Genomic DNA, 25,783 nt, shown 5'->3' on the forward strand with positions numbered 1-25,783 from the left:
GCCCCCCAAATCCCACTGGGGCTGAGGCAGCTCTGAGGCTTCTCCCAGGTTCCCCGGGGCAGAGTCACTTTCCTGCCCAGCCCCAGTGCCCCCCCCCGGGGTCTCTCACTCCCGGGGCTCCGTGGGAGGCTGGACACCAGGGATGCAGGACGGCAGGAATGGGGGTGACAGGCCTCCTGTTCCTCAGTCTCACGGCGGGACCCAGGGGGCTCGTCGCTCTCCGGCTCGGGAGCGCTGGGAAGACCCGACCGTGGACGGGCCGTCGCTGGGGGGGGGGCGGCCCCGCGCAGGCGCTGAGCACGTCCTTATATCACTTCTGTGGCGGGAGAAGTGCTGAGGAGATGGAACGCTGAGGGCTGGTTTTGGCGGGAAAAACCGGTTTGGACTGGTTTGAGCCTGTCCCCTGATGGTAAACAAGTCCCCTCTCAGAGATGGAGTCCAGGGGTCAATAGTTCATATGCTCCAGATTGGATCTTATTTTAAAGCCAGTGATTTACTTCAGCAACATCTTATTAACCAACTCATTGAACCTATTAAACAGTTTATACTTCTCACACCTAACAATGAGATAATAAAAGAACAACACAGACAAGCCTTGTCAGTAACAGCTAATGTCCCAACTGGGAAGCACATGAGCTTGCTGCAGAGCTGCTGCTCAGGGACGGGAACCTCCTGCCACCCCAGCCTCCAAAATCACTCAGGCTGCACTTTCTGCACGACTAGGTGCTGGCTGAGGGGGGCATCAGAATTGGTGGCCTCTGCTGCAGGTGATGGGAATCTCGGGTATTTAAAGCCATGGCCTAGAGGAGGGAAGTGCCTAACTCCAGAGTCTGCAGCTGCCTAGGGCCAGGGCTGAGGATTTAGAGTCCCTAGTGCAGCCATTGCAAGGTTCAAGCAGGCTCAGCCCTGGCATTGCCACCCCTCCTGCGGCTAGTAGCTGCAGCTGGCTAAGGCTGGCCTCTGGGAACTGGCCCCATGGCTGTAGCCAGAGAAGCTGCAGGTGGCTCTGTGACTACTGGGGCCATTAAGCTAGATCAGCTAAAGACACTGGACTTAACCTCAAGGAACAGAGGTCACCAGTAGGACAGGAATGTCAGGGGAGCAGGGAAGGAGTGAGCAGGTCAGGCTGGCAGAGGGAGCTTCCAGCTGGGTGGGAGCATGTCCAAAGTGGAAAGGAAACAAGTATGGGGAGAGGTGGTGGTGACCAGGTAGCAGACTAGCATGTAGATGGGAGCAGAGGGAGAGAGGCTGGTGGCTTCAGATTCCCAAGGGCTAAGTCCTGACTTTGGGGAGATGGTGTTTGCAGGTGGCTGGCTCACATGGCAGGATGGCTGCTGAGGGAGGGATCTGTCAGAACTGATCAGGTGTCTGCTGGCTTTAGAACTCTGAGCTGAGACTAGGATCACATGCGGTGACTGGTGACGTGGGGGGTACTGGAGACATGGCTAGAGAAGGTCTGAATGAGGAAGGAGATAAATTTGTGGGGAGTTTCCTTGATCACTATGAAAGTTCTGCTCACTGTGGACACTGGTAAACCCACATGGGTGTACAGCTAAATAAGAAAACCTGGGGGCTGAGGGAGCTGTGTAGGGCAATGCATATAGTCACGGAGAGGTGTGTGATCAAAATGAAAAATGTCTCTGAGGTTCAGTAGTGGGTATGCTAAGGCACCAATGGCACTGCCCCACCAGGCCCACACTCAGAGCCCACAGTGACTATATAGGGGCCTACAAATATGTTTGGTGCTGAGGCCCACAAAAGGTTAATCTGGCCCTGACTGCCTGAGCACTATTTCAGCCCCACATTTTTGGATGGATCTCCCACAGTGGGAGCTGCAGAGCACTCCCGCCACACCCACCCACCCATCCACCCCTGGTCTTGGGAGGGAACAGGAGAAAGGACAAAAGAAGCAAGAGACAAAGAGAAAGGAGGGAGGGAGGGAGGAAAAGGTGAAACAAAAGGACAAACCCTAATGTCTCCAGTGATTCTGAGGACAAAATCTCAGGTGCACAATAAAATTCTGCTTCCTTAAGCTCGTGTTTTCCATGCCTAGAATTCAACTGTCACCACATGGATCAGACTGAACAGGTTTCAAACCTCCAGGAGGCTCTTACCTTCTAAACAGGGACGGCTGTTTTCTAGTAAAATCACTACAAGGGAAGGAGAAAACTTGGAAGAGGTTCCTCCTGGTGCTCATGTCCATGAACCCGAATACTCTCTCGGTCCTCAAAGAGAGACCTGGAGAAGGAGACTTGCTGGAGCAAAGCCACAGGGGTCTCTGAGGTTTCCCTGGCCCCTCACCCCTGTCCTGCCTGGCTGATGTCAGCATCTCTCTGTGAGGTCACCACCTCCCCACCGCCTTTGACCAATAGTCTGAAGTCCTGCAAAGGCCTTTGTGATGTCACTGCCACACCCCTCCCTTGCTGTGCCAATGTCCTGCCCCTGGCCAGGCACTTTGCAGGTTTGAGCTACTCCCTGTGGATCACCCCACTCAAGGAGCGTTCGTTCTAGGCAGCAAGCCGGCTAGACAGGGAAACATCAGATGCTGCTCCCAATGCTACACTCAGTTTTTCAGAAATTACTCGACTTTATGGCCAGAAGAGACCATTAGAGCATCTAATTTGACCCCCTGCATGTCACAGGCCTCCTGTAGGACACAATAGCTACTTTTGGGGCAAACACATTCCAGAAAGGCATCTAGTCTTCATTAAATGACATCAAGAGATGGAGAATCCACCACTTTCCTTGGTAGCTTGTTCCTGTGGTGAATCATCCTCGCTGTTGAATATTTTGCCTTAGTTGAAATATGAATTTGTCTCTTTTCACCTTCCAGCCACGGGGTCTTGTTATGCCTTTCTCTGCTAGATTAAAGAGCCCTTAATAGCCAATATTTTCTCTCCTGAAGGCACTTCAACACTTCAATGAAGTCACCTTTCAACCTTCTTTTGATAAGCTAAACAGGTTGAGCTCTTTCAATAGCTCACTAGAAGACATTTTCTCCAGCCCTCAGGACATTTGGTGGCTCTTTGCTGCCCCAGCTCCAGTTTCACAACATGTTTTTCAACTGAGGACACCAAAACTGGAGGCAGTATTCCAGTATCAGTCTCACTGATGCCGTGTCACCTCCTGTGACGTTATTGACATAATCTGTAACTGTATAGATCACCGTTGCGACCGCTGTTCTATATTTGAAGCCAATATTATAGAAAGGTTGTCGTGTAAGGGGTCTATGGAGAGGTTCTGATTGGCTGATTATAATGATGCCATCTCTAGATGTGTATCATTTTGTAGTTGATGTTATAAGTATTGGCTCTGTTCTGTCATTATTTCAAACTTGTGATCTGCTTCCGGGGAACACCCCAGACAAGTTGGTGTCAGTTCTGCCTAGCCTGCTTGATGGCCCATTAAGGACCATCAGCTACACAATCGACCCACTGAGAGAAGGCAGATACGCCTTGTGACTCAGCAAAGTATGCAGGGACCTGCCTATGGAGAGAACGCTAAGGTTTTTCTATGCCACGTGCTGGATAGAGTGTCCTTGGGACAAAGAAAGCAAAGACCACATGGCAAGAGACTATAAAAGGCTGATACCTCATCTCCATCTTGTCTTCAGTCCTGCTTCATAACTCTGGAGGGACTTTGCTACAAACTGAAGCTCTAGACAAAGGACTGAATGACTCATCCCAGCGGGGGATGTACTCCAAAGACTTGATTTGAACCTGCAGTTTATTCCATCATTGCTACAAGCCTGAACCAAGAACTTTCCCATTACTGTATGTGAAGGGTTAAAATCCATGTGCATTTTATATAACAACCTGGTCTATGGATTGTGCCAGCTCTTTTCCAGACCCGAAGTCCAGACTATGGTCTAGCCCACTATGACTCTTTTGATGGTTTAAATTACACTCACAGGCACTGATGATAGAGTTACTGAAAGTTTGGGAGTTAGGAGCTGATAGGTCAGTGGTCCAGTCCTCTCACAGATGACCCCGACCCTCTGGGACAGGGGCAGGTCTGAGCTCTCACACCAAATGCCTCATTGTGGCTGCCAGAATCTATGGGCGGCTCATTTAGTTTACACTGAGGGTTGAGTCCTGCTTCGTGCACCATGTGTGAGAATGAAAATCCTAAACCGCCCTTTGAAATAACAAAAGCAGCAGGACATGTTATTGTCCCTGCCCCAAAGCAGACAGACTGATGGAGAAATGCCATTGAGACCAGGGTAATACTCCACTGCCGTTCTACCTTTTTTACTTGCTAAACTCCCTCCCAGCCTTGTGGGGTCTCAGAGCCCGGTACTGAGCCTGAGCCGAGATGTCTACACTGCAAATTTACCACCCCACAGCCCAAGCCCTGGGAGCCTGAGCTGGTATGGGGCAGCCCTGGGTGTTACATTGCAGTGTGGACATAAGCCTATTGTGTTTCATTTCTTAGGTTCTGCTGCCATCGTGTGCCATTTCCTTCCCCTCCTTTCTGTCCAAAGTGCAGAGCCCATTTCCTCCAGAGGAGAAGGACATCTTTCTTCTTTCCTTCCTCAACAGCCCCCTTCCTTGAGAGCCCTTTGCTGGGGTCTGGGTGGGGAACAGCCGTTTCTGAGGATTAATTTCATATTAATGGTGTTGATCTATAGATTTTACAGCCAGACTAGATCACTAGGTACCTCTGCTCTGACCTGATTCAGAACAGAGTCCAGAGAATTTTACCCAATGACTCCTACATCCACCCCAAGATCTTCTGGCTGAACGAGGAGGTTCATTCAGAAAGTCATCGTGTTTGGGTGTAAAGGTGTGAAATGATGGGGAAATTGGCTCCTCTCTCAAGTTTAAATGTTGTCACTTCTACATCTAGACCGGGGTGGCCAACCTGAGCCTGAGAAGGAGCCAGAATTTCCCAGTGTAACTGCCAAACGTGCACCTTTGTATGCAACTACTGAGTCAATTGTGAACCTTCCCATCATTGTCCTTTGCTCTTAACCCTGAGGCTATTGCCCCATCATGGGGCCATTTCCCCTCTCTTTCATACAGAAGCACAATTTTCTTTGCACAGACACAGGAACAGCAAGATCTTTCTCTGTCCCTTGTGCAAAGCAGGGGGGCAAATTCCATGGAAACAATGGACAAGCAGGGGGCTCTGGGCACATCCAGCCCTGTCCGTGAGATGTTCCCTCCCCTCTTTCTTTATGCCCCTGTTGTTATTTCATGGATTGTCTGGGATGGGGAAAAAGCTGAGATCACTCCAGGTGGAGGAAAAGAACCCTGAAAATCTCAGGACCCAACCCTGCTACCGGGATCACTGAGGTGCTGGGAATCTGCCTGGGAAAGGGACTGTGTGAATTGTCAAGGTGGGGAATGAATAACAATCTACAACTAGATCCACCTCATTAACCACCGACACAGGCTAATCCTGCTGCCGATAGAAGGGAAACTGGGAGCCATTCTTTGCTGTTCAGCCATGGAAACAGTGACCCAATTGCACCGCAGTGAATGTGCTGGGGAAAGCTAGAGTTTACAGGCAGGTGGAAATAGCAGATCCTAGAAACACCTGGAGCTCCACACACCACTTCTGCCACCAGGGTGAGGTGTTGAGCTGCTCACAGCATCCCCCACCATGACCTTGCAGCAGGGGATTGCCACCCGCCAACCCAATGCAGGGAGATGGCTGAGTGTATCTCTGCACCCTGAGACCAGGGCAACCACTCTCTCTCCCCCACACATAGAATCTGGCCCTGCTGAAAAGTGACCCCTATGAACAAGTCACCTCCAGGAGAGCAGGATTGGTCCTCAGAGAGGGGAATGGGCTTCTCGTGAAGCTTATAGGTCACTGGATGCTATGGAAACAGGAGGGCTCTGAGTGTAACCCATAGCACACACAACCTGCTAGGGGATGTAGCTCAGTGGTTGAGCATATGCTTTGCATGTATAAGGCCCTGGGTTCAATCCCCAGCATCTCCATGATCCTTTTTTTCACCCTGCTGCTTTGCTCATGCCCAGAGGGATGTGGCCCACCAGTCTCCCTGCAGGAGTTTCAGTCCTGCTCAGTGAGGGGCAAGTGACAATTGCATGGAAGGTCTGGGGGGGTTCTGCTCCTAAGTCACCTCGGTACGTTTAAGATTCCCACCTGCTGTGCTGCTTGGGACAATGGTAGATGAGAAGGGCGAATCCTCCAGCACTGGAGGAAAGGTCCCATCTGCACAGACTGAGAGGCAAGGAAACAGAGGGGCAGGGTTGAGAGAGGTCAGTGATTTACTCCCAGCAGGGGACACTGTCTTTTGAGTATCAGAGGGTGGCCGTGATAGTCTGGATCTGTAAAGGCGACAGAGTCCTGTGGCGCCTTCTAAACTAACAGACGTATTGGCGCATGAGCTTTCGTGGGTGAATCCCCACTCCGTCAGATGAATGGAGTGGGAATTCTGTGCCTGGCTAGCCAACTACAAAAGCAGTTTCTCCTCCCTTGGTGATCACACCTCAACTGCTAGAAGAGGGTCTCATCCTCCCTGATTGAACTAACCTCGTTATCTCTAGACTGGTTCTTGCCTGCATACTTATACCTGCCCCTGCAAATTTCCACTACATTCATCTGACGAAGTGGCATTCACCCACGGAAGCTTATGCTCCAATACGTCTGTTAGTTTTGAGGCGAGTGCTGCTGGCTTGGGATGGTGCTGACGATGGATAGAAAAAAGGCTGGAGTCAATGACAGATGGGACCACAGAAGGGGAAGGGGAATGGCAGCCCCACAGAAGGTCCTGGGTGCTCAGATGCCCCCAGTTATTGCACCCAGGCCTGTCCTAGAGAGAGAAAAGACACCGAGGGACCCAGCCCCCCTACAGTGATCCCATGGACAAGAACCTGGTTAGGAGTGGGGTGAAGGTTCCCTCTGGGCAAAGGGGAGCTGAAATCCCTCCGTGTCCTGGAATTTAAGCAATGAAAGCTTCAAACCCTGCACGGGTGTGGGCTGAGGTGCATCAGCAGAAGGTTGGGCTGGACAGGTGTGGCAGGTTTGTATCATTTTGGTGGTGCCCAGAATGGGACCAAGTCCTGCCCCACCTGCCACACACACCTGCCTAAGGCTCTGGGAAGGAGTTTGGGTGTGGGAGAGAGGGGTTGGGCTCTGGGAGAGTTTGGGTGCAGGGTCTGGGCTCAGTCAGAGGGTTGTGGCGAAGGACGCAGTGTGGGGGGCAGGCTCTTGGAGGGAGTTTGGGTGCAGGTGTGGGGTCTGGGCTGGGGCAGGGGTTGCAGGAGAGGGTGAGGTGCAGCATTTACCTCGGGCATCTCCCGAAAGCAACCCGCAGCCCCTAAGCTGGAGGCGGGCGTCTCTGCGCACTGCTGCCCGCAGACTCCACCCCTGCAGCTCCCATTGCCACAGTTGGGGCGGGGCAGCATGTGGAGACCCCACCACCCCACAGTTGTTCTTCTCACAGCCGGCTGATGGGGGCAGCAGGGAGCTCCCAAATCTGGGGATCTTTCTGTGCCCCACTGTTAGTTCTCCATCCTATCTCCCCTAACCACGCACACCACTCCCTCCCCATTATCAGTGTTTTAGAGAGACCCTCCCTCCCTTTATGGGATACAGACTCTCTGTGACAGAGACTGACTGGGGCTCCTCTCTGCATGGCCCCAGGGGAAGGAAAGAGACTGGGGAGGAGAAGATGGGCAGAAGGAGTCAAATGGGTCAAAGCCAGAATAGAGGAGATTTTCTTCCTGTTAAAATGTACTGGAGTCTCATCGCTGAAAAGCCGCATCTTGAGTTAAGTTTGAACCAGCAGCCTTTCAATTACCAGGCAAAGGTGTGAACCACAGAGACTGATAACTGCCTGCTTCCCAAATGTGTTTAAAAACACCTACAGGGTGCAACTGGTTAGTGCAGAGGGCCATCTGTTGGGGTTATGAGTTCAAGCTTTCTCTCAAGACCTTGTTTCTCTTACCTGTGTAGTTTGTTTTGCCTAATTCATACACAAAGTGCTATAGTAGAAAAGGAGCGTCAGTTCCAAAAAGAAGAGGTGGGTGCAGACTTTAGAAACATCCCCCCTGTGCTGCCATTAGGTCCAGCAGAGTGTTCACGGGAAGGGCAAATTGATTTCTTTGCTGCTGAGAAAGATGCCAGGACAGGTCTGTAGGCACCAGATCTCCCTGCTTCTTCCAGCTCCTTCCCTGCCCCAGTCACTGCTGTAGGAGGATCCTATATGCACTGAGCCTAAACATTTTCCTGGGCCTTCTTAGCATAGTTGGCAGCATGTCAGTCTCATACTCAGTAGGTCCTGAGCTCACACCTCAGAAAAGACAATGGTTTTCTGCTCCCTGCTTCAGATTTTCTAAAGGAAATCAGAGAAAAGAAGCTATAGGAGAGTGGTTCCAAGACACTCTAACACACACAGATTTTTCTAAGGCATTAACTTTTCCTTCTCTGTGGAGTTTGTATTCTCCATAGAGCAAAATAAAACATGCAAGTCTAAGACTAATACAGTATGAAACTCAATACAGATAAAATCTCACCCTCAGTGATCTTCCAACAAGCTTCTTTTGCAGACTAGACATTTCTTGTCTGGGCCCAATCTTTGCACCTGGTATAGTCCTTGTTCCAGCTCAGGTGGTAGCTAGGGATTTCTCATGACTGCAGCCACCTTTCTTCTGTTCCACCCCCTTATACAGCTTTGGTACAAGGCAGGAATCTTTTGTCTCTCTCCTGGGGAAAAGACCCAGGTTTAAGATGGATTCCTGTACCAGGTGACATGACCTGTGAGACCCCAAGCCTTCATTGTTCCTGGCCTGACTCACAGATGGTGCAGGACAGAGCCATCTCCAGTCAATTGTCCTGGTTAATGGGAGCCATCAAGAGTCCAAACCACTATTAATGGCCCACACTTTGCATCATTACAACAGGACCTCAGAGTTATAGTTCATATTTCTAGCTTCAGATACAGGAATGATCGGTTCATACAAATAGGCTGAACACACACAGTAGATAATAAGCTTTGTAATGATACTGCACAAGAGACCTTTTGCATGAAGCATGTTCCAGTTACATTATATTCACACTCATTAGCATATTTTCATAAAATCATCAACATCAAAGCAGGGAAAGGGTTTTACTGTGGCACCTGGGAGCAGTTGAGTTTCATGTCCAGGCTGTGCTATGAGTTCCTCCAGGTTTCCCATGAGCACACAGGGCCCTTAGCGGGTACTCTCGATACAGGAATGGCCCAAATACAATGAAGTGATGGGAATTGCATTTTCCTTTTTAATTTTTGAATTTCCAATGACATTTCTGTTTGTGATTTCGTTTTGCTTCGTATAACTGTGTTTTCTCAAGGACTTGATATTTACCAGGCTAACTAACAGCTAATAACGGGAGACTTCCAAGCAGGGTGTGGGCGAGCAGAAAAGAACTGTAAGAGACGCTGGTTTTCGACCTTGTGTTAGATAAGAATAGAATGCAGATTGTAGCAGAAATTGCTGAGAGAAGTAAGCTATCAGAAAGGAATATGTACAAACAAAATGCAGTTGTTGCTCCTCAGTGTATGTCGCAAAAGGTATAAATGCTTGCCTTAATTGTTTATCTAACCGAGACCTACCTCGGGAGGGGAAACTCTGCCTGTCTGTACTCTTCCGAATAACTGCAGTTGCTCGAAATAAACGGCATAATATAATAACATTTAACATCCCTGTGGTGGGAAGAACATCTCAACAGCCCAATGCTGTGGCATTTAATTTCAAAAAGGGGACCTATACAAAAATGAGGGGGTTAGTTAAACAGAAATTAAAAGGTACAGTGACTGAAGTGAAATTCCTGTAAGCTGCATGGACACTTTAATAACACCATAATAGAGGCCCAACTTAAATGTATACCCCAATTTAAGAAGCACAGTAAAAGAACTAAAAAAGAGCCACCGGGGCTTAACAACCATGTAAAAGAAGCAGTGAAAGACAAAAGTCTTCCTTTAAAAGCGGAAGTCAAATCCTAGAAAGGAGCATAAACATTGCCAAATTGTAGGTGACAAATCTGAGGAACTGTCACAGACTGAAGTGTCACTAGAGCAGGTTTTGGAATTAATTGATAAACTCAACATTAACAGGTCACCAGGACCAGATGGCATTCACCCAAGAGTTCTGAAAGAACTCAAATGTGAAGTTGCGGAACTATTAACTATGGTTTGTAACCTGTCCTTTGAATCGGCTTCGGAACCCAATGACTGGAAGTTAGCTAATGTAACGCCAATATTTAAAAGGGCTCTAGAGGTGATCCCGGCAATTACAGACCAGTAAGTCTAACATCGGCACCGGGCAAATTAGTTGAAACAATAGTAAAGAATAAAATTGTCAGACACATAGAAGAACATAAATTGTTGGGCAAAAGTCAACACGGTTTCCGTAAAGGGAAATCGTGTCTTACTAATCTATTAGAGTTCTTTGAGGGGGTCAACAAACATGTGGACAAGGGGGATCCAGTGGACATAGTGTACTTAGATTTCCAGAAAGCCTCACCAAAGGCTCTTACATAAATTAAGTTGTCATGGGATAAAAGGGAAGGTCCTTTCATGGATTGAGAACTGGTTAAAAGACAGGGAACAAAGGGTAGGAATTAATGGTAAATTCTCAGAATGGAGAGGGGTAACTAGTGGTGTTCCCCAAGGGTCAGTCCTAGGACCAATCCTATTCACCTTATTCGTAAACGATCTGGAGAAAGGGGTAAAAAGTGAGGTGGCAAAGTTTGCAGATGATACTAAACTGCTCAAGATAGTTAAGACCAAAGCAGATTGTGAAGAACTTAAAAAAGAGCTCACAAAACCAAGTGATTGGGCAACAAAATGGCAAATGAAATTTAATGTGGATAAATGTAAAGTAATGCATATTGGAAAAAATAACTCCAATTATACATAAAATATGATGGGGACTAATTTAGTTACAACAAATCAGGAAAAAGATCTTGGAGTCATTGTGGGTAGTTTTCTGAAGATGCCGCAGTGTGCAGAGGCGGTCAAAAAGCAAACAGGATGTTAGGAATCATTAAAAAGGGGATAGAGAATAAGACTGACTATATTATTACCCTTATATAACTCCATGGTACGCCCACATCTTGAATACTATGTACAGATGTGGTCGTCTCATCTCAAAAAAGATATACTGGCATTAGAAAAGGTTCAGAGAAGGGCAATTAAAATGATTAGGGGTTTGGAGAGGGTCCCATATGAGGAGAGATTAAAGAGGCTAGGGCTTTTCAGCTTGGAAAAGAGGAGACTAAGAGGGAATATGATATAGGTATATAAAATCATGAGTGATGTGGAGAAAGTAGATAAGGAAAAGTTATTTACTTACTCTCATAATACAAGAACTAGGGCCACCAAATGAAATTAATAGGCAGCAGGTTTAAAACAAATAAAAGGAAGTTCTTCTTCACACAGCGCACCGTTAACCTGTGGAACTCACCTGAGGAGGGTGTGAAGGCTAGGACTATAACAAGGTTTAAAAGAAAACTGGATAAATTCATGGAGGTTAAGTCCATTAATGGCTATTAGCCAGGATGGGTAAGGAATGGTGTCCCTAGCCTCTGTTTGTCAGAGGATGGAGATGGGTGGCAGGAGAGAGATCACTTGATCATTGTCTGTTCGGTTCATTGCCTGGGCTGCTTCTGTTCTACAACTATAATTGTATTTTTACACCAAAATCACTAACTTGAGCAGCCAATTCCATGTACAGTCCTAGTGGATGTAAGGCACAGGTAACCCTCTCTCCCCCACCTGGAGCTGATGAAATTCCTGGCTGGAAGGACACATGCTCCTACAAGTCAAAAGAAAGGAGCTGATAGAAAAGATCACAGGACTGACCCCAAAGAAGGGTGAACTGCAAAAGTCAGAAGCAGGCAACTCATCCGGCAGAGCTGAGAGACCACAGTGAAGATGGTGCAAAGATCACTAAATTGGAATTAGCAAATGTGATTTTTTTTAAAACAAATTTTTGGGAAGCCCTAATAAAGGCATTTCTTACAGTTCTCTCCCATTTGGATTTTCTGATATCTAATAGGGAATGACATCTGATTGAAGCTTTTCCCAAATGCAGAGCATGTGTAGGTCTCTCTCCACTGTGGATTCTACAATGTCTGACAAAGTCTGAGGGTATGGCTACACTTGCAAATTTGCAGCGCTGCAGCAGGGTGTGAAAAACACCCTCTGCAGCGCTGCAAATTGCTGGCGCTAAAGCGCCAGTGTAGTCAAAGCCCCAGCGCTGGGGCGCGGCTCCCAGCGCTGTCCGTTATTCCCCACAGGGAGGTGGAGTACGGACAGCGCTGGGAGAGCTTTCTCCCAGCGCTGGTGCTTTGACTACACTTAGCGCTTCAAAGCGCTGCCGCGGCAGCGCTTTGAAGCGCTAAAGTAGCCATAGCCTGAGTGCTCAATGAAACTTTTCCCGCACTCAGAGCATGTGGAGGGGCTCTCTCATGTGTGAATTCTCTGATGTGTGATAAGGTGTGAGCGCTGACTGAAGCTTTTCCCACACTCAGAGCATGTGTAGGGCTTCTCCCCTGCGTGGATTCTCTGATGTGTGATAAGGTTTGAGCGCTGGCTGAAGCTTTTCCCGCACACAGAGCACGTGTACGGTGTCTCTCCTGTGTGGATTATCTGATGTGTGATAAGGTTTGAGCGCCGACTGAAGCTTTTCCCGCACTCAGAGCATGTGTAGGGCGTCTCTCCTGTGTGGATTCTCTCATGTGTGATAAGGCTTGAGCGCAGACTGAAGCTTTTCCGCACTCAGAGCACGTGTGCGGCGTCTCTCCTGTGTGGATTCTCTGATGTGTGATAAGGTGTGAGCGCCGACTGAAGCTTTTCCGCACTCAGCGCATGTGTAGGCATCTCCTGTGTGGATTCTCTGATGTGTGATAAGGTGTGAGCGCCGATTGAAGCTTTTCCCGCACTCAGCGCATGTGTAAGGCGTCTCTCCTGTGTGGATTCTCTGATGTCTGATAAGGTGTGAGCGCCGATAGAAGCTTTTCCCGCACTCAGAGCACGTACAGGGCGTCTCCCCTGTGTGGATTCTCTGATGTCTGATAAGGTTTGAGCGCAGACTGAAGCTTTTCCCGCACTCAGAGCACGTGTAGGGTGTCTCTCCTTTGTGGATTTTCTCATGTGTGATAAGGCTTGAGCGCTGACTGAAGCTTTTCCCGCACTCAGAGCACGTGTAGGGCTTCTCACCGGTGTGGATTCTCTGATGTGTGATAAGGTTTGAGCGCTGACTGAAGCTTGTCCCGCACTCAGCGCATGTGTAGGGCTTCTCTCCTGTGTGGATTTTCTCATGTGTGATAAGGCTTGAGCGCTGACTTAAGCTTTTCCCGCACTCAGAGCACGTGTAGGGCTTCTCACCGGTGTGGATTCTCTGATGTGTGATAAGGTGTGAGCGCTGACAGAAGCTTTCCCTGCACTTGTGGCATGTGTAGTTTGTCTCTTCCAAGTTGATTCTCTCATGTGTAATAAGGTCTGAGAGGCTACTGAAGTTCTCCTCTGGCCTCTGCTGAGTCTCAGAGGCTTTTACTGTTTCTCGGAGTGCACAACTCCTGGAAACATTCCCTTTGGGTCTTCCTGATAACGTCCCATGTGGTGCTCCTTGCTCAGCATCTTCCTGCTGGGGTTTCTGCTCCTCATTCTCACGCACCATCCTATCACCTGATGGGAGACAGAGAGAATCCAGACATAGATCACTACCTGCACTCCCTGTGCCTGAGAGGAAGGAAATCTCAGAGGGCTTGGCTACACTTACAAATTTGCAGCGCTGCAGCAGGGTGTGAAAACACACCCTCTCCAGCGCTGCAAATTGCAAAGTGTAGTCAAAGCCCCAGCGCTGGGAGCGCGGCTCCCAGCACTGTCTGTTATATTCCCCACAGGGAGGTGGAGTACGGACAGCGCTGGGAGAGCTCTCTCCCAGCGCTGGCGCTTTGACTACACTTAGCGCTTTAAGTGCTGCCGCGGCAGCGCTTTGAAGTGCTAAGTGTAACCACAGCCAGAGACAGGAATTTTAAAACGGATGAACAAACCAAAATATGTGCAGGAGAGATCAAACCTATCGGGAGCTGATTTTCCCCAGAGGAGAGAGGAAGGGATCAGTTTTGGTCTGCATTTCACCAGAACATGCAGGGGAAAGTGGGATCAGGTAGGGATCTGCTGCCAGTTGTTAGTCAGGATAGGTGGGAAGCCATGAGTAACATCTGCCTAATTATTCCACATCTGCAGGGAACAATCCTGAACTTGGAGAGCTCACAAGGTCTTTGTAGGGCATCCCGAATGTTTTCTGTATTCACGGACAGTTTTTGACTTGCTTTAACCAAGTCCTCACCTGTGCAGGCAGCTCTCGGGAGCACTTCTTTCTCAGAACCCTGGAGGTCCAAGACCCACGGCTCTTCCCCTCGTTCCAGCTGTGAGACCACATCAGGTTTGGAATTTAGAAACCCTATGCCAGGCAAAGAAAACAAGGGAGGTCAGTGGAATTTGTGGGATACTTGTCACAAAGAATAGTCCATGGTTTTAAGCTCAGATCATTTTTAAGCAGTAACATCCCAAGACCAGCTTCCTTGGCTCAAAGTGGCAGGAGAGTTATTATTATTATTAATCATACACATTACCTTAGTGCCTAAGGACCAACTAACAGTGTGTCTCCGTTGTGCTAGGCACAGTACAAATGCAGAATAGTAGATGGCCCATGCTCTGAAGAATTTACAGTCTAAATAGACAAGACAGACACAGCATGGGGGAAGGGGTAGAACCCTCTGTTAGAATGGCGATATTCAGGCCTGCCTGCAAAGCCTATATTTTAAGAACTTAGGTGTATTTTTATCACTTAGCTAGTTACAGGAGTATGAAAACAAAGAATCAAAATCACAGTCTGCCTGTGTCTGGGCCTTCTCTTACTGTGACCGTCTGAGGCCTTGTTCTTAGGCTAAGGCCTTTGGCTAAGCAGCAGGGGCAGCCATAAGCTGGGAAGCGAAGGTCACATCCTCACATCCCAAACCAGTCACACTGAAATAAGGTGCTATTGGGCTGTTAGGAAGACAGTCCTGTCTGGATCTTAAGATGGTTAAAGAAACCTTAATTTGACAGCATTCTGTCTGGCAAGAAATCACTTATCAATGGTTGTGGTTGTGAAACCCTCATTTCTGTATTGCTTTATCTTTATGGCCACCACTTTTACATTGTTAATCAGTCTGATTCTCTAATTGTTTCTCTCTCCTGTATAATTAATGTTGCCAGGTGTAAGTTAATTAGGGTACTGGTTTATAATTGGTTAGAGCAGGAGTAGGCAACCTATGGCGGCACACGAGCTGATTTTCAGTGGCACTCACAAGGCCCAGGTCCTGGCCACTGGTCCAGAAGGCTCTGCATTTTTAATTAATTTTAAATGAAGCTTCTTAAACATTTTAAAAACCTTACTGACTTTACATACAATAGTTCAATTATGTATTATAGACTTATAGAAAGAGACTTTCTAAAAACGTTAAAATGTATTATTGGCACATGAAATCTTAAATTAGAGTGAATAAATGAAGACTCAGCACACCACTTCTGAAAGGTGGCCGACGCCTGGGTTAGAGAATTATGTCACAATATGTTAGAATTGGTTAGTTAAATTTCAGCACAATTATTGGTTAAGATATAGCTGAGAATATTACTCTATAAATGGGGTCAAACTGGAGGGAGGAAGGAAATTGGAACAACAGAATATCAGGGTTGGAAGGGACCTCAGGAGGTATCTAGTCCCACCCCTGCTCAAAGCAGGACCAATCCCCAACTAAATCATCCCAGCCAAGGCTTTGTCAAGCCTGATCTTAAAAACCTCTAAGGAAGGAGATTCCACCACCTCCGTGGGGAACTCATCCCAGGGCTTCACCACCCTCCTAGTGAAATAGTGTTTCCTAATATCCAACCTAAACCTCCCCCATTGCAACTTGAAATCATTACTCTTTGTTCTGTCATCTGCTACCACCGAGAACAGTCTAGGCCTGGTCTACACTGGGGGGGGGGGGGGGGAAGTTCGATCTAAGGTACGCAACTTCAGCTACGCGCGTAGCTGAAGTCGAATACCTTAGTTCGAATTACTTACCCGTCCTCACGCGCGGGATCGGCGTCGCGGCTCCCCATCGACTCCGCCACCACCGTTGCGGTGGTGGAGTTCGAGTCGACAGGAGCGTTCGGAGTTCAATATATCGCATCTAGATGAGACGCGATATATCGAACTCCGAGAAATCGATGTTACCCGCCGATCCGGCGGTAGTGAAACGTACCCCTAGATCCATCCTCTTTGGAGCCCCCTTTCAGATAGTTGAAAACAGCTATCAAATCCCCCCTCATTCTTCTCTTCTGCAGACTAAACAATCCCAGTTCCCTCAGCCTCTCCTCAGAAGTCATGTGTTTCAGTCCCCTAACCATTTTTGTTGCCCCCCGCTGGATGCTTTCCAATTTTCCACATCCTAGTGTTGGGCCCAAAACTGGACACAGTGCTCAGATGAGGCCCCATGAATGTTGAATGTTGGTTGGGGAGAACAGGAACAGGGACACAGGCAAGGCTCTGCAGCATCAGAGCTGGGAAGGGAACAGACTGTATCGGCGTATAGAGATAAGCCCGACTGGTGTGAAGGGCTTCGGAATATGTAATCTTATAGGTGTAAAAATTGTACAGACTATACCACCCTGTGACATCATCGACGAAGTGCCCATTTGTGCCTGGGTAGGGGCCCTGCTCTGGGAGGGAGGATGCAACAAGGACTCAAGATCGGTGGCCGGGGTCGCTGTGCATAGGAGATGGGAAGGTTATGTGAAGAGGGGGGTAATGAGTGGGAGAGGGAGGTCAAGAGTTAAAATAATAATATTTGGGGAAAAAAATGTATAATAAAGTGAAACTGAACAGAAATAAAACTGGAGTGGAGGCTCTAAAGCAACAAGGCTTCGGTAGGGATTTGGGGTTAAAGGTCTGGGATCCCCCACAGCTTCAGATCCACAAACCTCTCCTCCCTCCCACTGACCCACCCAGCCCACTTCCTGGGTGCCCTTCCTCCACACTCCCCTCCGCTTCTTCCCATTACTCTCAGCCAGCACCACCTCCCGGCACCTTGAGAACTTCTTGTATTTTCTCCTCGTCTCTCACAGCCTCCTACCTCCCTGCTGCTTCTTAGCTCTAACCCTGCACACACCCGCCCCATGTCCTGGCATATCTACTACCCCCCATCTCCATCCCTCCCACGGCTCGCTTATCCCTTCACCCATGGGATCCTGAACGGCAACATTACATGCTCTCCTAAAAGAGCTCATCTGACTGTCACACAAGCCATGCATGAGTCACACACCTATTTAGTCAATTTAGAATTCTACAGGCAGCATATTTTCCTCTTAAAATGAGGAAAAGGCATGAAAGCTACAGTGATTAATGTAGTTATGAATGTAGCCAATAAGGATACATTCAATGCAATTTTAAAATGACTGACGGCACCAAAAAGGCACATGTCCAAAAATGGTACTAGTGGGTGGGAGATAAGGCAAAAAAGGGGGGGCAAGGAAACTTGTCAAAACTTGTATGAGGAATAAAGGTATAAAGTTATTACTACTCAGGTTCTTCAGAGACTCCACAGCTTCTAATAACCCAGGGGACAGGACTCCTTACCCAGCGAGGTCACCGTCTCATAGTTCTCCTGCATGACATCCCTGTAGAGGGCTCTCTGAACAGGGTCCAGCAGTGCCCATTCCCCCTTGGTGAAGTACACAGCCACCTCCTCGAAGGTCACCGGCCCCTGAAAGAGCAAGAGTCCAACACTCAGTACCTGCTGCCCCACTCACAACCCCACTATTCACGGAACAGCAGCACCAGGTAAATGGAAGCCCCGGGAGGCACATGTTAACAGAGTTCCACCCCACCTTGCCTAGAACAGACAGGCGGCATCAGAGGGTAGAAAGAGAGAACCTTTGTGTCTCCCAGCTGACAGACAGAGGCAGGGTCTTCACATTTATCACATACCCACTAGCCAGAGCTTAATATAGGAGATGGGGCTGGCTCTGGACCCTACTAATGGCTCCCTGGTAGGAAACACTCTCCAAATAAAATATAAGAAAGAAAAGGGAAGTCAGTAGTAAAGAATATTAGTTAGAATAGGGGTAGGCAACCTATGGCACAAGAGCTGAAGGCAGCATGCAAGCTGATTTTCCGTGGCACTCACAATGCCCGGGTCCTGGCCACCAGTCCGGGGGGCTCTGCATTTTAATTTAATTTTAAATGAAGTTTCTTAAATATTTTTAAAGCCTTATTTACTTTACATACAACAATAGTTTAGTTATATATTATAGACAGAAAGATCTTCTAAAAATGTTAAAATGTATTACTGGCACTCAAAACCTTAAATTAGAGTGAATAAATGAAGACTTCTGAAAGGTTACTCACCCCTGAGTTAGAAAGTCAGAATTGTAGAAAATTGGTGAGGGAAGTGTGACATTATTGATATAAATTGGGACCATATAGAACATGGGTTGCAACCAAGGTCCTGTAGTGGCACCAAATCTAATGTAAAGGGGGTCATATGAGGTGGCTAAGACCAGGTTATGGGTTGCTGGTTATGATTATGCTGTCTGTATGTATGTATGTATCATTTTGTAGTTGAAGTTATGAATATTGGCTCTATACTGTCTGTATTTCAAGCTGGTGCTGTGCTTCTGGGAGATATCGCAGACAAGTTGGTGTTAGCTCTGCCTAGCCTGCTTGATGGCCCATTAAGGACCATCAGCTACACAATTGACCCATGGAGAGAAGGCAGACACGCCTTGTGACTCAGCAAAGTATGCAGGACTGGCCCATGTGACCCCAGACTCCATTTTGCTGTAATTTTCCACAGTAAGGACAAAGAGGTTCTTACACCTGGAAAAGCCTATATAAGGCTGATGCCTCATCTCCATCTTATCTTCAATCCTGCTTCTACCTCTGGAGGGACTTTGCTACATGCTGAAGCTCTACACAAGGGACTGATGACCCATCCCAGCGGGGATGTTCTCCAGAGACTTGATTTGAACCTGCAGTTTATGCCATCACTGCTACAAGCCTGAACTAAGAACTTTGCCATTACTGTATGTAATTGATTCCATTTAACCAATTCTAGCTCTCATCTCTACCTTTTTCCTTTTATGAATATACCTTCAGATTTTAGATTCTAAAGGATTGGCAACAGCGTGATTTGTGGGTAAGATCTGATGTGTATATTGACCTGGGTCTGGGGCTTGATTCTCTGGAATTGAAAGAACCTTTTCTTTTATTGGGGTGTTGGTTTTCATAACCATTCCTCCCCTGGACGGGTGGCACTGGTGGTGATACCGGGAGACTGGAGTGTCTAAGGAAATTGCTCGTGTGACTTGTGGTTAGCCAGCGGGGTGAGACCAAAGTCCTTTTGTCTGGCTGGTTTCGTTTGCCTTAGAGGTGGAAAAACCCCAGCCTAGGGCTGTGACTGCCCCCTGTTTGAGCAAGTGGTCCTGAATTGGCACTCTCAGTTGGGTCCCGCCAGAACCGCCTCATCACAGGAAGCTATCAGAAATCAATGACCAATCAATGAAAATAAGAAGGAAGTTTTGAAAATTATATTAATCCTAACAATGGTAGTGATAAATTACTAGACGGAAATGCCAGAATTATCAAAAATAATGCAGAAGAGGTAAAAGTGTTCAATAAGTGTTCTCTCCTGGATTTGGAGAAAAACAGATGCTGTACTCGTATCATAAGATGTTGACGACGACACTCCTTCCATTCCAACAAGAACTCACAAGGACATTAAACAGCAGCTATTACAGTTAGACATGTTTAAATAAGCAGGTCCAGATAACTTGTATCCAAGAGTTTTTAAAGACCTGGTGGAGGAGCGTGGTGGACTATTAATGTTGATTGTAATTAGGACTTGGAACACTGGGAAATTCCAGAAGACTGGAATTAAGCTAATGCTGTGCCAATACTAAAAAGTGTAAAGAGATGACCCAGCTAATTATAAGAGTGTCAGTCTGATATCAATACTGAGCAAAATAATGGAGCAGTCGATACTGGATTTCGTTAATAAAGAATTAAAGGAAGGTAATATAATTAGTACCCATTAACAAAGGTTTAGAGAAAATAGATCCTATCAAAGTAACTGGATATCCTTATTAGATGAGATCAAAAGTTTGGTTGCAGCTAATATTATTGATGTAATATATCTAGACTTCTGTAAGGCATATGACTTGATTCAGCACAATATTTTGACTAAAAAACTAGAATGATACAAAATAAACACAGCATACATTAAATAAATTAAAACTGGCATTGTAAATGGGGAACCATGGTCAAGTGGAGTTATTTCTAGCAGGTTCCCACAAGGATTGCTTTTGCCCATGTGCTATTTAACATTCTTATCAATGACCTAGAACAGAATATAAAATCATCATGGATAAAGTTTGCAGTATCACAAAGATTGCGGGTGGTGGTAACTAATGAAGTGGCAGTAGATTCAGGCTCCAGCACTGGGAGTCTGGGAAGTTGTTCCAGCCCTGGCTGGAGGGTTATTTCCTGTTCCACAAAGAGGAGAAGTTCCATTCCCAAATCCCGTGCCTTGAAATTAGACCCTATCTGACACTACACCCCATATTCAGCATAGTGGTATGGTTATAATATGATTAGGACATAATTATGATGCATTTTGTGCAAGATGCGTCATGTGCTGAATATGATTATCCTATTTGTGTGCATGGATCATGTTTGTATCTAAAATTATGGATATTGACTCTGTATCTGTATTTCAAATGTGCTTACTCTGGGTAACACCCACAACGAGCCTTTCAGGTACAACAATGAAGAAGTCAGACAGAGCTGATGGCTTATCAACAAAGACAATGGACTGTGGAAGAGCTTAGCCTTCCTGTGATTGTTTCAGCCAACCTATGAGTCATGGCTACTATGACTCAGCAGGACATGCTAGGACATGTGACTAGACCACATGACAACGAACTCCATTTTGGTACCTGTATTTTTCCACAAACTGGACTGGGAACTGAGTTTGGAACAAAGGGTTCCCGCCATATGGAAAAGCTACATAAGGTGGGTGTGACATCATCTCTTGGCCTCATTCCCCACACAAGAGAACTCCTGGAAACATTTGAGGAACAAAGACTGAACTGGGGGAACTGGTGGTCCCAGGATAAAGGGATTTCTAGCTTGTGTATGGAAACTTGGGGGACTGCTTGTAGCATCAGTCAGGGTGAGAAATTGCTAATTCAAATTCTATCCATCTAGTATGTTAGGCTTAGTTTGAGTTTTTGGTTATCTGCTAAGTAATCTGCTTTGATCTGTTTGCTATCACTTAGAATTGTTGGGATACGTTAGGGTTCAGTAAAACAGCTGGGAAGCTGCTAATGTGCTGACATGCATTGGGGACAAAGGCATAAGCAGGCAGTAATTCTTTGCTTAACAAATAAGTTGCCATATTTTTCCTTTCTCTGTTGCTTGTAAGAATTGACATTGATGCAGCTGCATGAGAAGTGTAGTTGCTGGAATGAATGTCCTTTGTGTGAAAGAAAGTAAAAGAAATGTTATCTCCCCCTCCCTTCCTTTCCCAGCTACATAAACAAGCCCTGGCTTATGGCCCTTCCTCCTCCCCGAGAACTGCTCATTGACCCTTCCCCATACCCTGAGAACTGCTGTTTAGGAAATTTGTGGCAACACGTTATTGCAAAGAACGGTATTTTCAAGGTAAAAATGCCTCTATGAGATGTGTAATACTGTGACAGTGGATAGGGGTGGGTATACTAATTGTATGAGCGTTTCTACTACTTAATAAGGGGTTTTGGGGTGTTGTAACGGATGTGGGTGTTTACATACAAACTTAGATAAAAGGCATGTGATGTAAGTAATCCAGTGCTTACTCGATAGTTGGGTCAAGGAACAAGTAATGCAATAAAGAAGCCTGTATTCATATCCGCCTATGGATCAACCGGCTCCTTTTTTGTTCTAACAATAATTACTTCAAATCTACCTTTCTGCCATTAATAAACTTGTTTTATGCTTTATCTTAATCACTCAAAATGCACTGAAGTGTTTGGGGAAAAGCTGAGCTTGGTTAGCACAGGCTTGTTGTGCACATCTTTCCCATATCGAGGGAAGGTGAACTATATTAATGAGCTTACGGATACAGATCCCTGTGCTCTATAAGATGGGATAATTCTGAATTTATACTACAGCAAGAGTGCAAGGTTCAGAGCTGGGAAACTGGCTGTTGTCTCTATCTGTCCTTGAGTGGTTTAGGTACAGCACTCAGGTAGCTTAGTTGGATGCATGGCGCCACCTGCTGTCATGTTGGGTGATAACAGGCCCTGGAGAGGCTGGCGGAATCTTCAGCAAAGCCGTGAGAGAAGGGCCAGCCCAGCTTGAGGTTAGAGGGCACAGCGGTTCCCAGAAGCCCTCCCAGACTGCCCCCTGGGGGTGACAACCCATCACACCCTAGAGTACACAAGTCTCAGCAGGTTTGTCATATCCTGTCCCCTCCCTTTCTCCACCCGAGATATTTCCTGCCTCCCACCACCTGCAGCAGCTCCTACCCTCCTATGCATTTACTGCTCCTCTCCTCCAAGCAGAACCCACCACCAGCTCCCCTGGTAATCCCTTACCTGAGCCAGCTCCATTGCAGCCATTTCCTTCCCTTTGGGAGGATGAAATGATCTGGAGCAAAACGTGGACATTAATCTGTAGCCTGCCAGGACGAGAAGGGCAATGTGGAGAGAATGCAGAGGGGGCTTTTGTCCATTCCACATGCTGATTCCTCCCGGATTTTTCCCTGTTAATGGACACTCTAGGTTCTGCCACACTGTGAAGCACAGAGTAACCTTATTCCAGTACAGGCCTAGCCCCCTCTCACCAGGGTGTAACCCTCTGAGAGATGGTGAAACCCTCCCAGTAACATCCTCTGTTATACTTACCAAATTTGCAGACAATACCAAACTGGGAGGGTTGCAAGTGCTTTAGAGGATAGACCAGGAGGGAGAGCTCAGTGGTTTTGAGCATCGGCCTGCTAAACCCAAGGCTGTGAGTTCAATCCTTGAGGGGCCATTTAGGGATTTGGGGAAAAAAATCTGTCTGGGGATTTGTCCTGCTTTGAGCAGGATTGGACTAGATACTCCTATGGTCCCTTCCAACCCTGATCTTCTATGATTAAAATTCAAAATGATCTGGAGAAAAGGCCTGAAGTAAATAGGATGAAATTCAATTAGGACAAATGCAAAGTGCTTCATTTAGGGAGGAACAATCAGGTGCACACGTACAAAATGGAAATTCCTGCCCAGGAAGGAGCACTGCGGAAAGGGAGCTGGGGGCCATAGTGGATCACTAGCTAAGTATAAGTCAAAAGGGCAAACATCATTCTGGGATGTATTTGAGGGGGTACTGTAAGCAAGACACAAGTAGTAATTCTTCCACCCCACTCTGTGCGGATTAGGCCACAACTGGAGTACTGTGTCCATCTGTGGGTGCCACATATGAGGAAAGATGTGGACAAATTGGAGAAAGTCCAGAGAAGAGCAACAAAATGATTAAAGGTCTAGAAAGCATGACCTATGAGGGAAGATTGAAAAATTGGGTTTGTTTAGTCTGGAGTAGAGGACATGATAATAGTTTTTGCAGGAAGTACATAAAAGGTTGTTACAGGATGTGGAATAAAAATTGTTCTTAACCTCTGAGGATAGGACAAGAAGTAATGGCCTTAAATTGCAGCAAAGGGCAATTTAGGATGGAGATTAGGAAAAACTTCCTGTCAGAGTGGTTAAACTCCAGAACAAATAGCGTAGGGAAGTTGTGGAATCTCCATCATGGGGATTTAAGAGCAGGCTGGACAAACACCTCAGGGATGGTCTAGATAATACTTAGTCCTGCCTTGAGTGCAGGGACTGGCCTAGATGACCTCCCAAAGTCCCTTCCAGTTCTATGATTCTATGAACCAAAGGCCAGTGAAGAGCAGAATCAAAGGAGTCACTCTGGGATTCTCCCTGTCACTGTCCCCAAGGCAGCTCTCTCAGGGTAACTAAGTTGTTCGATGCTTTAGCCTTTATCCAGTCTCTCCTGGAGTGCCTTTCATGGGCTGGGCCTAGTTTTAGCTTTTGGGAAGCGTGACCCGGGGGCTCTGAGACTGGGCCTTCTTGCCTCAGCACATCTTGTTTCTTTCTGTGGCTCCCAGTGAGTCCCAATGGTAGATACTCCTCATACAGACTGTGAACATAAGACAGGCCCACTGCCTCAGACCAATGGTCCATCTAGCTCAGTGGCTAATGCCAGGTGCATCAGAGGAAAAAGAAAGAACAGAACAGGAATCATCAACTGACCATCCTGTCAACCATTCCCAGCTTCTGGAAACAGAGGCTAGAGACACCATCCCTGCCCAGCCTGCCTGTGACACTGGCAGATGAGGTGTTAGCTCTTGCAAAAGCCCCCATGTCTTCAATATTTTGAACATGGACAAACGCACAGTGGAATCAGTCTGACTCACCTGTGTTTGTATTCTTAAAACAGGTATTGTGGATTATAGAACATTTTTAGACTTTATTGGAGTGCTTGTGAGTTGCTGCCTGGGTTAACATCTGACTAGTTGCATTGTGAGCCTCTGTGGCTCTGTAAATCACCACACAGGAGGAGACTTTACCTAGGTGAAGTGCTGATTGGCAACCGGGAATGCATTACACTCCTGCCTGGCAGGAAAGGTCCATCAACACCAGAGAGACTATTATGGACGTTAAAGAAGACACAAGACTGTTGTTGTGCTCTTGACTTTCCATTAGCTGAGTTCCCAGGACAGAGCACATGGCAGGAAGGGGATGAAAGCCTCTGGCACACAGAGGAAGGAACTGATGATCTGTATGCTGCTTGGACTCTGGGAGCAAAGGATTTTTATGCATCAAGCAAGAGATCCCCAGCTGCCTAGCCGGGGGTTAGTCCTAAAGAATATGCAGAGCTTTGCTTATTATAGAAGCTTCTATTACCATTTGAAATTTCAGACTGTAACTCATCTGCATCTATAGGATTACCTGCTTTAACTTTGTAAACAACTCTCCTTTCCTTTTAAATAAATATTAATACAGTACTATGACAGGACTGGCTACAAGTGTTGTCTTCTTTTGTTGGGAAGATCTAAGAGTCATTTTGACCTAAAGGGAAGTGACTGGGTCCTTTGGGACTGGCAGTAACCCTGAACATTGCTGTGATTCAGCAGAATCATAGAATCTCACGGTTGGGGAGGGACCTCCAGGAGGTCATCTAGTCCAACCCCTGCTCAAAGCGCAGGACCAAACCCAACTAAATCATCCCAGACAGGGGCTTAGTCAAAGCCTGACAGTAAAACCTCTAAAGGAGATTCCTACCACCTCTAGGTAACCCATCTCCAGTTCTTCACCACCCTACTGAGTGAAAAAGAAGTTTTCCTAATGTCCAACCTAAACCTCCCCTCTGCAACATCGAGACCATTACTCACTTGTTCTGTCATCTTCTACCACTGAGAACAACAGTCTAGATCCATCCTCTTTGGAACCCCCTTTCAGGTAGTTGGAAAGCAGCTATCAAATCCCCTCATTTCTTCTCTTCTGCAAGGCTAAACAATCCCAGTTCCCTCAGCCTCTCCTCATAAGTCATGTGCTCCAGCCCCTAATCATTTTTGTTACCTTCCGCTGACTCTCTCCACTCTATCCACATCCTTCTTCTTGGTGTAGGGTGGGGCTCCAAACCTGGACATAGTACTCCAAATGAGGCCCCTACCAGTGCTGTTGGAGTAGAGGGGAATG

General features: G+C 46.9%; 2 protein-coding genes and 1 non-coding gene across 3 annotated transcripts in view; 2 read left to right on the plus strand and 1 right to left on the minus strand.

The window, feature by feature from the left end:
- LOC120381383 (zinc finger protein 420-like) overlaps window positions 1-25,488 on the minus strand; it is a gene marked incomplete at its 3' end in the record, with an annotated part of 82,666 nt that extends 57,178 nt beyond the window's left edge. The window contains exons 1-2 of the mRNA XM_039499577.1: window positions 25,477-25,488; window positions 12,472-12,694 (exon numbers count right to left, since the gene is read on the minus strand). Of these exons, the coding sequence (XP_039355511.1) occupies window positions 12,472-12,694; window positions 25,477-25,488 (235 nt within the window). The remainder of the gene's footprint in view (window positions 1-12,471; window positions 12,695-25,476) is intronic.
- LOC120381652 (zinc finger protein 91-like) overlaps window positions 1-25,783 on the plus strand; it is a gene marked incomplete at its 3' end in the record, with an annotated part of 230,735 nt that overhangs the window by 78,264 nt on the left and 126,688 nt on the right. The window lies entirely within an intron of this gene.
- TRNAA-UGC lies at window positions 5,880-5,951 on the plus strand. The gene has a single exon. It is a non-coding gene; the product is annotated as a tRNA-Ala (tRNA).

This window comes from Mauremys reevesii, linkage group 14 (assembly GCF_016161935.1).
Source record: "Mauremys reevesii isolate NIE-2019 linkage group 14, ASM1616193v1, whole genome shotgun sequence".
Lineage (NCBI taxonomy): Eukaryota > Metazoa > Chordata > Testudines > Geoemydidae > Mauremys > Mauremys reevesii.